Here is a 14,993-nt window from a genome sequence, read left to right on the forward strand (position 1 = left end):
GATGGATTTGTACCTATAGGTAGACTAATAAGTGTCGAGGACATAGTGCTGCCTACAAGCTACTTGAAAGATAATAGAACCGAATCTGGAACGAAATTATGACATATCATTACTCCCATTATAAACACCAACGAACCAGGAGACGAAATTGGCTCGAATCTAGAGGACAGGATGAAAACGCAAACGTAAATCACAATCATCACGTCTCGAGAAATAAAAAGAAAATAAGGCAAAAAGAAGATAAAACAGCCAAGAGTCAAGAATAAAGGACGCGGACGTGCCTCGAAAATTTCCCATCTCAGCATCTAATATGCAAACGTCAACATCAACATCACGGCCACGCGGCTATAAGATTTTTCTTAAAACTGCGAAACCGCAACGGCAACGGCCTGAGATTCGCTGTGGCTGATGCTGACAGTGACCTGCTTGACGCCGGCCTGCTTGGCGGCGGCGGCGGCGGCACCGAGGAGCTAAAGAGAAGATCACCCATTAGCTTTGCCGATCACTGGACACGATCTAGTAGGGTTGAGTTTATGGTACTTACATTGACCACGGGAGCGCCGTTGGCATCGCTTCCGATTTCAATATCCTTCAGGGGAGCGCCGGCGCCCTTGCTGCTGACGCCCAGCGACTTGAAAACAGCCTCTTTGGCACTCCACCGGCCCGCAAACGAGGCTTGGGGCGAGGCGGCCTTGCGGCAGTACTCCTGCTCACTCGCAGTAAAGTTGCGCTCGACAAAAGTCTCGTTGGAGATGTTGACAGCCAGAATGTCCTCGACGTCCACGCCGACCTTCGAGTTCTCGGAGGCGTTGGCCTTGGCCAGAGACTCAACCATCTTACGAGTGCTCTCCGCGCTGGGATCCTCGGCCTTGGAGAAGGTGGCAGAGTACTTCAGCTCTGAGGTCTTCTTGTCCACACTCACGCGGTAATCAGGGTTGAGGAAGATCTTGCTCTGCTGGTTGTCCTCATAAGGAGCCTTGTTCTTGGCGACGAAGATGCTGTTGTTGATCAAGCCATTGTGGAAGTAGCGGTACGCCTTCTTCTGGCGCGACTCGACCTTGTTCTTGTAGGTCTGGTACTGAGACTGGTCAAGGGTGGCATAAAGGTACTTAGGGTGGATACCAATGACCTGAGCACCCTTCTGACCGAAACCGAAGGAGGTGACCGAGAAAGCCTTGATGCCGTCGGTCTGGATGCTGCGGCTGGGGTACACAATGTAGTCGAACTTCTCCATGACCTTATCAACATTGTCGGCATTGCGGTTACCAGGGACGAGACCGCTATCCAAAACCTGCAAGCAGCCGTTGAACATCCAGGCACCGGCGGCACCCTTGGGGTGACCGGTAAGATACTTCTGGAAGATACCCATAACGGCGTTACCCTTCTTGCGGCCCAGGTGCTTGAGTTGCTGGCAGATGACGTCTGACTCGTTCTTGTCGTTGGCAACGGTGGAGGTACCGTGGAAAGAAGCGACACCGATGTCGTCAACAGTAAGACCCCAGGTGGCCAGAGCACCGCGCAGAGGAGCAATGCGGGAATCCTGCTTCCAGAAGTTGTTGCCAAGGCTGAACTGAGCATCCTTCTCCTGACGAACAGCTTCGCGCTCGATGTGCTGAGCACGCTCGTGCATATACTCAGAGGCGTTGAAGGACTCATCACTCTGAGCCTGCATAGCATCAACCTCCTCCTGCAGATAGAGCAGCTCAGACTCTTGCCACTCCTTGATCTGCTTCTTGCGAAGCTCCAGCTGGCGGCGGCGGTACTTGATATCAAGCAGAGGCGAGGGGAACTTGCCGGGGTTCTCACGGGCAGTGGTGAGGACACCCTGTCCGGGGGCAGGAACGGAACGACCGATCTTGTCAGTGGCAGTGGTAGTCAGGGCGATGATACCATGAATGGGCACACCCATGTCAAGCGCAAGCTGCGCGCTCATGATGAGCTGCATACCGCAACCCTGCGACTCCATGAATCCAGCACGAGTGGTAGTAGTCGGGCGAGACATCTCCTGCGGGGTACGGCCGTGAGCGAACTCGTCCTCAGCATTGCTGGTAGCCTTCATGTTGGCGAACTCGTAGGATCCCTCCTCCTGGAAGTCATCGAAACCACCGACAAAGCAGACACGGGCCTTGCCCTCAACAATAGTCTCGTAACCGATGTCGACGGACTCGACAGCAGTAGCACAGGCACCGACAGGGGTCTTGATAGGACCGGTGGAGGACAGGAGCAACATGTTCACCCAGGCACTCATGGTGTTGATGAAAGACTCCTGCAGGATATCCTTCTGCAGGGGCTTGTCGAGGTAGCGATCCTTATACATGCCACGCAGAGCGTGGGTACCACCGATACCGGAACCAATGCAGTTACCAACCTCTGAAAGGTGGACATACTTGTAGAACTCGTAGGGGTCGGTGATACCGGCAGACAGCATCGACTCGGCAGTACAGACAAGGACGAACAAGGTGACAGGATCCACCTGCTCGATAATGTCGTCAGGGATACCGTAGCGGCGGGCATCCCAGCCAGTGGGGATTTGACCAGCAACAAGACGGTCAAACTGCAGGGCCTTGGGAATAAGCAGGTTGGCACCCTTGCGAAGACGGACGGTGTATTCTCCAGACTCGGGGATCTCGAAGATCTCGACCTTGTCGCCGTGCTCGCGCTTGAACTCCTCGGCGGTCTCCTTCGAGGCCTCGAAGGGCTCCAAGTCCTCCTGGATGACGATCTCCTGAAGCAGCTGCTTCTGCTTGGGGTCGTATCCCTTGAACAGCTCCGGCTCGATGAGACGGATACCAGTGTGCTCCAGGATGAACTTCTCGTACTTGGGCTTGACATCCTTGTCGTCAACAGGGTCACCAGTCTTGGCGTCAACCCAGCCGGAGTAGGCCTTGCCCTTGAGAGGACCGTTGTGGTGTTTGATCAGACCCATGATCCAGGCCATCTCAACACAGCCCTCCAGGGAGAACTTGCCGTGGGCCTCCATCTCCCAACGGGTACGGGAGTTACCCCAGGGACCGACCTCGGCAAAACCGGTGACAACGACCACCTTGTCGAGATTGACCATACCCTTAAGAGATTCGCTGAGGGGCTTGACCTCCTTCTCCCAGTCGGGAAGCTGGGGGAACTCAAACTTGATGTTGGCACGGGGCTCGGCGACGACCTTCTTGTACAAGACACCGCTGTCCTCACCGTTAACCACCTTGTGCTCGATCGCGGTCTCCTTGATGACAGCTTGGCGAACATCACTAGTCTCCATGATATCAGTCCGAAGCTTGGTCATCAGGCCCTTGAGATCGGGAATGAACTGAAGACCACCGTTGAGATCAGCCCAGACAGGATCAAGCTGGCACAGGTTGACCACAGCAGGGGACATCAAACCCAAAAGGTTGAATGCCATCTCCTGCTGGGAGAAGGTGCGAACACCAAGCTTCTCAACGCCCTCAGCAACCATGTTGTTACCGCTCATGAGACCGGTACCACGAGTCCATCCGATGACAGCACCACAGATGGTAAGGTAGTTGGCCCAGTTCTCAGAGTACCAACGGTTGAAGAGGGTCTCCAGGCCAAGCTTGGACTCGGAGTACAGACCGTCATTACCAAAAGTACCGTGGTTAGGAGACAGAGGCAGAATGACCTGGGCGGGACGAGTCTCAAAGCCGTTGGTCTGCTTCTGAGTCTTGATACAACCCAGGAGGCGGAGGAGGTTGGTCAGCATGATACGGTGAGCAAGCTCCGACTTGGAGTCGATCGAGTCGATCTCACGACCGTTCTCAGGGATGGCGGCAAACGGAACGACAAAGTCCAAGTCCCAACCAAGGCCCTTCTTCGTATCATAGATGTAGTCAACCAGAGCCTCAACATCTTGCTTGCTGCCCTGGTTGAAAGGCACCACAACCAGCTGAGAGCCACGGGCGCCGTAGCGGGCGTACATGGCCTGGTAGTACTCAGTCACCTCACGAGAGAAGCGGCTGGTGGTGACGATAACCTTGGCACCACCGCTGATCAGGCCCTGGAGAACCTCGGCGCCGATGGAACCGGCACCAGCACCGGTCATGAGGACGTTCTTGCCCTGGAAAGTCAAACCAGAACGGGCAGCTGACTCCAGGACGTTCAGATAGATACCGGTAAGCTTCTTGTTGTAGTCCCAGCCGTGCTCGGTCTTCTTCTTCAGGTGCAGGAAGGGGATGGTCTCAACCTTGCCCGGGCGAGAAGTGCTGCGCTTGAGGCCATTGCGGCCAGACTTCTTGCCATTCTCCTGGGGAATGATCTGGCTCTCGTTCATGCTAAGAGCATGCAGAACATCCTTGTAGAGAGCATCAAACTGAAGCTGGGATGCCTTGGAGAGGCGGTGTTGCTTGCGGATCAGCTTGTAGACGTTTTTCAGGTCATTCTGAACCTTATTACGGTTGCTATACTCCGAAATGGGGCCGCCTTCAGCCATCTGCTTGACGTAGTGCTCCAATTTCCGGGCACTGGCGCGGGGGCTCTCCTTGAAGCCGATGTTGCCACGGGCGTCAATGCTCGTTTGAGGACCAGTGGGAACGGCAACATCCTTGTAAACAGGTGCAACGTCCATCACTTCACGGCAATTCTCAATGAGCTGCTGTCCGAGCTCCTTGGCGAGCTGGTAGGTCTCGCCGCGTTCAGTGGGGCAGTTATCGATGTGGTACTGCATGAAGTCGAGGAGAAGAGGGTTGGATCGGTTCATGATACGAATGCACCGGCTGACAATCTCACGGTCAACAACCTGCAGACGGCCAAAGATGATATCATAGTACATGCTGAGGGCATCCTGGCGAGCCCAGTTCCATGAGGAATCATAAACACGGGCCTTGAGAGGATCGAACGATGGTTCAATTCCGGAGGCATAAAAATCTCCGTGCTCGGCCTGCCACAGGTCAATTTGGGCCTGGAGGGCCTTCTGGGTCTCTTGCGAGGTGATGAAAGCCTTGTCACCAGCACGAAGATCCATCTTCAGATAGCGAGCAATGACCTCCAATTGTTGCTTAAATAGAGCCCGCTGGTCCTTGGTGAGGGCATCAATAGCAGCGGGATCCATCATCATGCCACCACCGCCAGCACCGCTGTCACCACCGGCCGCAGGAGCGGAGAGGTTGATACCAGCACTGGCAGCGTATTTGTTGGTCACATCGTCCAGGAAAGCCTTGGCATCAGGCTCGGCACCGAGACGGGAGGCCGGCTCCATTGTAATGGCGAGCAGCAGCACGCCGTCTTGGCGGCCTGCGCCCAGTCCCCATCGAGTCTCGAGATATTTGCGAACGGCTGTGATGTTGAAGCCACCGGGCATCTTGGAAGAGACCATACGGGCGATAAGTGAGGAGGATTGCTTGCCCAATTGGCCGTTGAAGGTCGCCTGCATTGAGGCACCAAGCTCGTCCAGCGGGGTATCCTCAGGCTTCTCCGGTGTAGAGCCAAATTCCTTGCCCAAGTCACCGAGAATTTCGTTCTGTAATGTGGATTTGCCTAGTGAAGTGAAACAACCAAGAGTTAGTGCATCTGTGCGTAGATAATCATGTCGCATTGATCTGCTAGATGTCGAAATAGGACTCACCTCCTACGAGATCCTTAATAGCTTTTGACAATGGCACATCGGCCAAGCTCTTCTTCAGCTTCTGGGCCACCAGGGAACGCAGGATGTCGACAGCGGTCACTGGAACGTCGTCGACAGCGGCAGCGGGTCCGGCACTGGGAGGCGGGGGGCCGCAGCGGCAGCCGCAGGGGCAGGGACGGCCGCAGGAGCAGCACCAGCGGTGGCAGCGGCGGGCTCAGCAACGGGCTCTTCTTCGATTGGGTCGACGTCGTAGTAGATCTCCTTGGCGTCTTTGTTGTAGCAGAGAATTTGACGCTGGACGGATGTGGCAGCATCGTAAGCCTCGTACTTCGAGGCAAGCGTCCGGCGGGCCATGCCACCGAGGGTATCTGCGGGACCAATCTCAACAATGCGCTCGGTGCGCTGTTCGGCGAGGATGACATCCTGGGTCTCAATCCATCGCACGGGCGAGGCGAATTGGTAGGCGAGCAGCTCCACCAGCAAGGTGTGGGCGAGCTCCTGCTCGATTTCGGGACGCATGGTGATGGATGTGGTGTGTGTCGGGGGGTATCGTGGAAAGTATTAGGTAGAAAAGTAGGACGCAAGTCCTGGGATCAGGGCGCGACGGAAGGACGTCGCTGGATGCCCACGAAAGGCGTTAATAAGAAAAATGAAAAGAAATAAATAACACACAAGAAAGAATTAGGGAGAAAACACACGTCCAGCCAAAGTCTGGAGAAGGAGGGGGGGGAAGGAGGGAGGAGTGGAGGGAAGTGTAGCAGAGAGAGGACTTTGAGATGGCGGTTGGCATTGTCCGCCGAGAAAAAAAAGGTGGGAAACCGATAGGACCGATAGGGTGGTAAGCTGGTAATACCCGTGACCAGTGGTAATTTTGGCCGATCCCTTTAAGTTGCGATCTGGCGGGCGGTCGGTATTTTTCAATTCGGGTTTGGGCTCTCCAATCTTTCCATTTCCTTTTTTTTTTTCTTTCCTCCTAGAATTTCGTAGACTTTTTTCTGTCAATCTGGTTATCTTTTTACTTGTACATATTGTATATATTTTTTTCTTATTATTTAGGCTGAGAAAATGTTGCAGAGCATGATTTCTGTTCATTCTGTATGTTCAACGAGAGCAATTGGGTAATAGAACGTGCTAGAACCCCGGGGTCGAGGTAATCCGAAAATCCTCACGGGTAGAAGGGATGGGGACGTGCAGGGGAGAAGTGGTGAGGGCCGTTGGGGCTCCCGCTGCGAGCCCAAGAGCCCGGATTTGGCGCGAGAAGCTCCAGCTGCACCGACGCCGAAGCCCGCGCTTACCCGTACCTGGCATTACCTGGCATGCCCGCGGGGCCAATGGGGACTCTCCCAACAAACCCCATCAACTCGAAGCCCCATCCAAAACGACCCACCCACTTTGGTCCCCTCCAGACCATCCGATGGGAGAGGAAACTGCCCGGATGGCTCAGATCCAACAGGGCCGCTGGTCTTGAGGACACTCGGGAGCTGCTTCATGATCCCAATCTACGATAGAACCCAAGAATACGCCACCGGTGCCAGCCAGTACCCATAATTACTCTCCCATCCGCAAAATTACCAAAAGACACCGCCCCAAACCCTTCCAGGACATCGAGCATTGTGCTGATGGCTCCCCGACAGGCCACGGCCCGTCCCAAAATTACCGAATTACCGGCCGGGAACCAAGCGGCCGCCGAGTCAAAACCTGTTGAACGTATTCTACACTGAAAATATTGGGGCGGGTCACTTGGCCCTAAACCCGTTCGGGCCGCTTGCAGTTCAACAGCGGATCTTTTTTTTCTTTTCATTTTCTTTTTGGGACGACATTTTTTGCGACTCGAGCAAGTCAACGTCCAACAGGCACGACGGCCTCACTTCTGCTTCTCCTCCACCTCCTCCCTCCCCCCCCCTTCTCCATATCCTATCCTCTCCCATTCTCTTCCCTTTTTTGATGTCATTTGGTTTGTTTTAACGCTTTTTTATTTTATTTAATCTTTCACCTCCCCAAGTCTCTAGTGTGCCTTGAGACTTCCTGTGATCTTGACATTCAATTGAGGTGTAAGTACTGTCTGCTCCAAGCCAAATCACCTCCCCGCCATACCCCAATCTCGCCCTCGTGCTTCACAACAACACTCCAGAATTTCCCCTCCCCCTCCCCCCTACCCCCACCGACAAGGCTCCTCGACTCATTCTCAATTCTCCCAGCCAGATCCCGGATCAATTCTGAGCCCCGTTCGGGTCTCCTAGAGGAGAATAATCATCATGTACGGCACCTCAACCGGTCCCCAGACCGGCATCAATACCCCCCGGTCCTCTCAATCTCTCCGCCCTCTTATCCTCTCACACGGCTCCCTCGAGTTCTCCTTTCTCGTGCCGACCTTGCTCCATTTCCATGCCTCCCAGCTGAAGGACGGCTTCACCACATCATTACCCGAACCCACAGATGAATTGGCCCAGGATGACGAGCCCTCGTCCGTCACCGAGCTTGTCGCCCGCTACATTGGTCATGTCGCCCACGAGGTTGAGGAGGGTGAGGACGATGCGCAGGGAAGCTATCTGGAAGTGTTGAAGCTCGTGCTGAACGAGTTTGAGCGAGCTTTCATGCGCGGCAACGACGTCCACGCCGTGGTCGCCGCCCTTCCCGGAATTGTCGCCAAAAAAAATCAGGTCGTCGAGGCCTACTACGCCGGACGTGCCGCCGCCGGTCGGCCCACCAAGCCCTACGACTCGGCTCTATTCCGGGCTGCCTCGGATGAGGCGGCCGGTATCTATACGGTCTTTGGCGGCCAAGGAAACATCGAGGAATATTTCGATGAGCTGCGCACAGTTTACACCACCTACCCCTCTTTTGTGGAAGATCTCATTGTTTCCTCGGCCGAGCTGCTGCAATCACTCTCGCGCGAGCCTGAGGCGAACAAGCTCTACCCCAAGGGATTGGATGTCATGAAATGGCTGCAGGATCGGGATGCTCAGCCAGACACGGACTACCTTGTTTCGGCCCCGGTCAGTCTGCCTTTGATCGGTCTCGTTCAGTTGGCCCACTATATGGTGACCTGCAAGGTCCTGGGCCGCCAGCCGGGCGATCTTCTGGAGCGCATCCGGGGAACCACTGGTCACTCCCAGGGTGTGGTGACGGCTGCGGCCATCGCCACAGCCACCAGCTGGGAATCTTTCGCGACCGCTGCCCGTAATGCCCTGACTATGCTGTTCTGGATTGGTCTGCGCAGCCAGCAGGCCTACCCCCGCACGTCCATTGCGCCTTCCGTGCTGCAGGACTCCATTGAGAATGGTGAGGGTACTCCTACCCCCATGCTTTCCATTCGGGATCTCTCCCGGGCAGCAGTCCAGGAGCACATCGATGCTACCAACCAGCATTTGCCCGAAGACCGCCACATTGCGATCTCCCTGGTGAACAGTGCGCGCAACTTCGTTGTGACCGGACCCCCGATCTCGCTCTACGGTCTCAACCTCCGTCTCCGTAAGGTCAAGGCACCTACCGGCCTAGACCAGAACCGTGTCCCCTTCACTCAGCGAAAGGTTCGATTCGTGAACCGATTCCTCCCCATCACCGCTCCCTTCCACAGCCAATATCTCACCTCGGCCTACGACCGCATCCTTGAGGACTTGGAGGATATTGACATTCCCGCTAAGTCTCTGGTTATCCCTGTTTTCGACACCAAGACTGGTGACGACTTGCGCCAGCTGGGTGACAAGAGTGCCGTTCCGTCGCTGGTTCGCATGATCACTCATGACGCGGTCAACTGGGAGCAGGCGACCGTCTTCCCTGGTGCCACCCACATCGTTGACTTTGGTCCCGGCGGTATCTCAGGTCTTGGTGTTCTTACCAACCGCAACAAGGATGGTACTGGCGTTCGCGTCATCCTCGCCGGTGAGATGGATGGCACCAATGCCGAGGTTGGCTACAAACCAGAGCTGTTCGACCGGGATGAGCACTCCGTGAAGTACGCCGTGGACTGGGTCAAGGAGCACGGCCCACGCCTCGTGCAGACTTCCACTGGTGAGACCTATGTGGACACCAAGATGAGTCGTCTGCTGGGTATTCCTCCGGTCATGGTGGCCGGCATGACCCCTACCACCGTCCCCTGGGATTTCATCGCCGCCACCATGAACGCTGGCTACCACATTGAATTGGCCGGCGGTGGTTACTACAATGCTAAGACCATGACTGCTGCCATCAACAAGATTGAGAAAGCCATTCCCCCTGGTCGTGGTATCACCGTCAACCTCATCTATGTCAACCCCCGTGCCATGGCATGGCAGATTCCTCTGATCGGTCGTCTGCGCGCTGATGGCGTCCCCATCGAGGGTCTGACCATTGGTGCCGGTGTTCCCTCAATCGAAGTTGCCAACGAGTACATCGAGACCTTGGGTATCAAGCACATCGCTTTCAAGCCTGGCTCTGTGGACGCCATCCAGCAGGTGATCAACATCGCCAAGGCCAACCCCAAATTCCCCATCATTCTGCAATGGACCGGTGGCCGTGGTGGTGGTCATCACTCGTTTGAGGACTTCCACCAACCCATCCTCCAGATGTACGGTCGTATTCGCAAGCAAGATAACATCGTTCTTGTTGCCGGTAGCGGTTTCGGCGGAGCCGAGGATACCTACCCGTATCTCTCTGGTGTGTGGTCTGCTAAGTTTGGCTATCCCCCTATGCCCTTCGATGGATGCTTGTTCGGTAGCCGTATGATGATTGCCAAGGAGGCTCACACGTCCAAGAACGCCAAGAAGGCCATCGCGGATGCCCCCGGTGTCGACGATGAGGAATGGGAGAAGACCTACAAGAGTGCCACGGGTGGCGTTATTACCGTTTTGTCTGAAATGGGCGAGCCCATTCACAAGCTTGCCACCCGTGGTGTTCTGTTCTGGCAGGAGATGGACCAGAAGATCTTCAAGCTTGATAAGGCGAAGCGTGTGCCTGAGCTGAAGAAGCAGCGCAACTACATCATCAAGAAGCTGAACGATGACTTCCACAAAGTGTGGTTCGGTCGTAACACTGCTGGCGAGACTGTGGATCTCGAAGACATGACCTACACTGAAGTTGTTCACCGTATGGTGGATCTCATGTACGTCAAGCACGAGTCTCGCTGGATTGATGACTCGCTTAAGCGTCTCACTGGTGACTTCCTTCGCCGTGTTGAGGAACGATTCACGACCGCCAACGGCCAAGCATCGCTGCTCCAGAACTACTCCGAGCTTGACACCCCCTACCCGGCTGTCGACAACATTCTGGCCGCTTACCCCGAGGCTGCGAGCCAGTTGATCAACGCCCAGGACGTGCAGCACTTCCTGCTGCTCTGCCAGCGCCGGGGCCAGAAGCCTGTACCCTTTGTTCCCTCCCTGGATGAAAACTTCGAGTACTTCTTCAAGAAGGACTCGCTGTGGCAGAGTGAGGACCTCGAGGCTGTTGTTGATCAGGATGTGGGCCGAACCTGTATTCTGCAGGGCCCCATGGCCGCTCGCTTCTCCAACGTCATCGATGAGCCTGTGAAGGACATCCTTGACGGTGTGCACAAGGGCCACATCACTGGTCTTCTGCGTGACGTCTATGGTGGTGACAAGACCAAGATTCCGGTGGTTGAATACTTCGGAGGAAAACTGGCCACTCCCGAGGATGAGCCTGAGCTGGATGGTCTGACCGTCTCTGAGGAGTCGACCAAGGTCAGCTTCCGTCTGTCCTCTTCTCCTTCTGCCGTGCTGCCTAGCTTGGACCGCTGGCTCCGTCTTCTGGCTGGCAACGCCTATTCTTGGCGCCACGCCTTGTTCCAAACCGATGTCTTCGTTCAAGGCCATCGTTTCCAGTCCAACCCCATGAAGCGAATTGTGGCGCCTAACGCTGGCTTGTTTGTGGAGATTTCCCACCCGAATGAGCCTGCCAAGACTGTCATCAGCGTTCGTGAACCTTATCAGTCGGGCAAGCTGGTCAAGACTGTCGAGGCGAAGATTACCGAGAATGGTCAAATCAGCCTGACCTTGTTCGAGGGCCGTACCGCGGAGAATGGAGTCGTTCCTTTGACCTTCCTCTTCACCTATCACCCGGAGACTGGCTATGCCCCTATCCGCGAGGTCATGGGAGATCGCAATGATCGTATCAAGGAGTTCTACTACCGGATCTGGTTCGGCAACAAGGACGTTCCCTTCGATACTCCCACGACCGCTACTTTCAACGGTGGTCGTGAGATCATCAGCTCCCAAGCTGTTGCCGATTTCGTTCACGCCGTCGGCAACACCGGTGAGGCCTTTGTTGATCGTCCCGGCAAGGAGGTCTTTGCTCCCATGGATTTCGCCATTGTGGCGGGCTGGAAGGCCATCACCAAGCCTATCTTCCCTCGTACCATTGATGGAGATCTGCTCAAGCTGGTCCATCTGTCCAACGGTTTCAAGATGGTCCCTGGTGCCGAGCCTCTAAAGGTTGGTGATGTCTTGGACACTACTGCCCAGATCAACGCCGTCATCAACCAGGAGTCTGGCAAGATGGTCGAGGTCTACGGTACCATCAAGCGTGAGGGCAAGCCCATTATGCATGTCACCAGCCAGTTCTTGTACCGTGGTGCCTACTCGGACTTCGAGAACACTTTCCAGCGCAAGGATGAGGTGCCCATGCAGGTCCACCTCGCTACTAGCCGGGATGTGGCTATTCTGCGCTCTAAGGAGTGGTTCCGCATGGATGAGTCCGATATCGAGCTTTTGGGTCAGACCCTCACCTTCCGTCTGCAGAGCTTGATCCGCTTCAAGAACCAGAATGTTTTCAGCAGTGTTCAGACTATCGGTCAGGTTCTTCTGGAGCTGCCCACCAAGGAAGTCATCCAGGTGGCCTCTGTGGAATACGAGGCCGGCGATTCTCACGGCAACCCCGTGGTTGACTACCTTGAGCGCAATGGAACCTCAATCGAGCAACCTGTCTATTTCGAGAACCCTATCCCTCTCAGTGGCAAGACTGCCCTGGAGCTGCGTGCTCCAGCCTCCAACGAGACCTACGCCCGTGTTTCCGGTGATTACAACCCCATCCACGTCTCGCGCGTCTTCTCCAGCTATGCCAATCTCCCGGGTACCATTACCCACGGTATGTACAGCAGTGCCGCCGTTCGAAGCCTTGTGGAGACCTGGGCTGCTGAGAACAACATCGGCCGTGTTCGTGGCTTCCACGTCTCTTTGGTCGGAATGGTGCTTCCCAACGATATGATCACCGTGAAGCTCCAGCACGTTGGCATGATTGCTGGTCGCAAGATCATCAAGGTCGAGGCTAGCAACAAGGAGACCGAGGACAAGGTTCTGCTGGGCGAAGCCGAGGTCGAGCAGCCTGTCACCTCCTATGTTTTCACTGGCCAGGGTTCGCAGGAACAGGGTATGGGTATGGAGCTCTATGCCAGCAGCCCTGTCGCCAAGGAGGTTTGGGACCGCGCCGATCGCCACTTCATCGAGAACTACGGTCTCTCTATCATCGATATTGTCAAGAACAACCCCAAGGAGCTCACTGTCTACTTCGGTGGTCCTCGGGGCAAGGCCATTCGCCAGAACTACATGTCGATGACTTTCGAGTCGGTCAACGCCGATGGGTCCATCAAGTCGGAGAAAATCTTCAAGGAGGTTGACGAGAACACTGCTTCGTACACCTACCGCTCACCTACCGGTCTTCTCTCCGCTACTCAATTCACCCAGCCCGCTCTGACTTTGATGGAGAAGGCCAGTTTCGAGGACATGCGCTCTAAGGGTCTTGTGCAACGGGACAGCAGCTTCGCTGGTCACTCTCTTGGTGAATACTCTGCTTTGGCTGCTCTGGCCGACGTCATGCCCATCGAAAGCTTGGTTTCCGTTGTGTTCTACCGTGGTCTGACCATGCAGGTTGCTGTCGAGCGTGACGAGCAGGGTCGCTCCAACTACTCCATGTGCGCTGTCAACCCCAGCCGCATCTCTAAGACCTTCAATGAGCAGGCTCTGCAGTACGTCGTGGAGAATATTGCGGAGCAGACTGGCTGGCTTCTGGAGATTGTCAACTATAACGTGGCCAACATGCAGTATGTGGCTGCGGGTGATGTAAGTTCCAGTCTTTTCCTTGCTTTCCCGCAGGTGATTTTACATTTGACAATATACTAATCCGACCTTTTCTTAGCTCCGTGCGCTCGACTGTCTCACCAACCTGTTGAACTTCCTCAAGGCTCAGAACATCGATATCCCCTCCCTGATGCAGAGCATGTCGCTGGAGGATCTCAAGGCTCACCTGGTGAGCATCATCCAAGAGTGCGTCAAGCAGACCGAGGCCAAGCCCCGGCCCATCCAGCTGGAGCGTGGCTTTGCCACCATCCCGCTGAAGGGCATTGATGTGCCTTTCCACAGCACTTTCTTGCGCTCTGGTGTCAAGCCCTTCCGGTCCTTCTTGCTCAAGAAGATCAACAAGACCACCATCGACCCCAGCAAGCTCGTTGGCAAATACATCCCCAACGTCACTGCTCGTCCCTTTGAGATCACTAAGGAGTACTTCGAGGATGTCTACAAGCTGACCAACTCGCCTCGCATCGCCTCGATCTTGGCCAACTGGGACAAATACGAAGAGGGCAACGAGAACGCTGCTGCCCGCGCAGCCTAATTCTGTTTCTTGTGATTCCCCTCGTCTTTAATGTGTTTATTTCGCGATAGAAAGACCTTTTCTTTTGAGGGTCGTGTGATGTGACATGTCTTACACTTGGCGCTCTTAATTGTTGCATGTATATGAGTTTATTTATCTTTTTACCATCTCGTTTTCAATTGGATTCCTTTCAAGACAAAAAAGAACATTCTGCAGTTAGGATTAGAAGTCCAGCCTTTCATTCCGGTTGTCCAAAACATGAAAGTTCCCGCTATTGAAAGCCACAACATTGTCTGCAGTACTTTTGCCAGTTCTGAGGAGCGTGAAGGAAAGAGCTGAAGCTTCTCCAGCCCTAGCAATTTCCTGATCTCTATTTCGCCTCACTCGGTAGATAAAAGTGCTCGTGACCATAATTAATTGCAGAAACTGACCGGGGCATGCTTCAGCTGAGGGAAAGAATGAGGTTTTAAATATAAATAACACAATGTAGCTAGATTTCTCGTTATCAATGAACTCCCAACAAATAACCAGACTACTTAATCCTCCATAACAGCATACAAGCCGGCTAGTTCTTTTCTCAGATATCCTGAAAATTCAGGACTTTAAGGTCCATCATACCGATGTAGAAGACGATGACGATACGTTCTGTCTAGTCAAAGAAGGCGGGAAAAACAAAGATGTGTATATATTCTGAATATGAAGCTATGTATATATTCATCTGGCAGTATGGATAAACAGCATCTGGATAACCAATTGTGATAGCCTCCATATTTCAAACAGGGACATTACTTCTCCTACAAGCCACAGGCACCATTTATCAACTAGAAATGGCCAACTAATGTTGCCC

General features: G+C 54.5%; 2 protein-coding genes across 2 annotated transcripts; one reads left to right on the forward strand and one right to left on the reverse strand.

Annotated features, from left to right (window-relative positions):
* Positions 1 to 359: 359 nt before the first annotated feature.
* Positions 360 to 6,088, reverse strand: N7462_001470 (trifunctional fatty acid synthase subunit FAS2; the record flags this gene model as incomplete). The annotated part of the gene is made up of 4 exons (XM_057073196.1): positions 360 to 470; positions 545 to 5,514; positions 5,570 to 5,668; positions 5,764 to 6,088. The coding sequence occupies 4 exons, from the start codon at positions 6,086 to 6,088 to the stop codon at positions 360 to 362; spliced, it is 5,505 nt and encodes a 1,834-aa protein (XP_056936837.1).
* A 1,736-nt stretch (positions 6,089 to 7,824) lies between these two features.
* On the forward strand, positions 7,825 to 14,167 carry N7462_001471 (tetrafunctional fatty acid synthase subunit FAS1; the record flags this gene model as incomplete). The annotated part of the gene is made up of 2 exons (XM_057073197.1): positions 7,825 to 13,617; positions 13,694 to 14,167. 2 exons carry the CDS (start codon positions 7,825 to 7,827, stop codon positions 14,165 to 14,167), a joined length of 6,267 nt encoding a protein of 2,088 aa, XP_056936838.1.
* Between the last annotated feature and the right edge of the window lie 826 nt (positions 14,168 to 14,993).

Source organism: Penicillium macrosclerotiorum (assembly GCF_028827735.1).
Source record: "Penicillium macrosclerotiorum strain IBT 26536 chromosome Unknown utg000002l_segment0_segment0, whole genome shotgun sequence".
Taxonomy (NCBI): domain Eukaryota; kingdom Fungi; phylum Ascomycota; class Eurotiomycetes; order Eurotiales; family Aspergillaceae; genus Penicillium; species Penicillium macrosclerotiorum.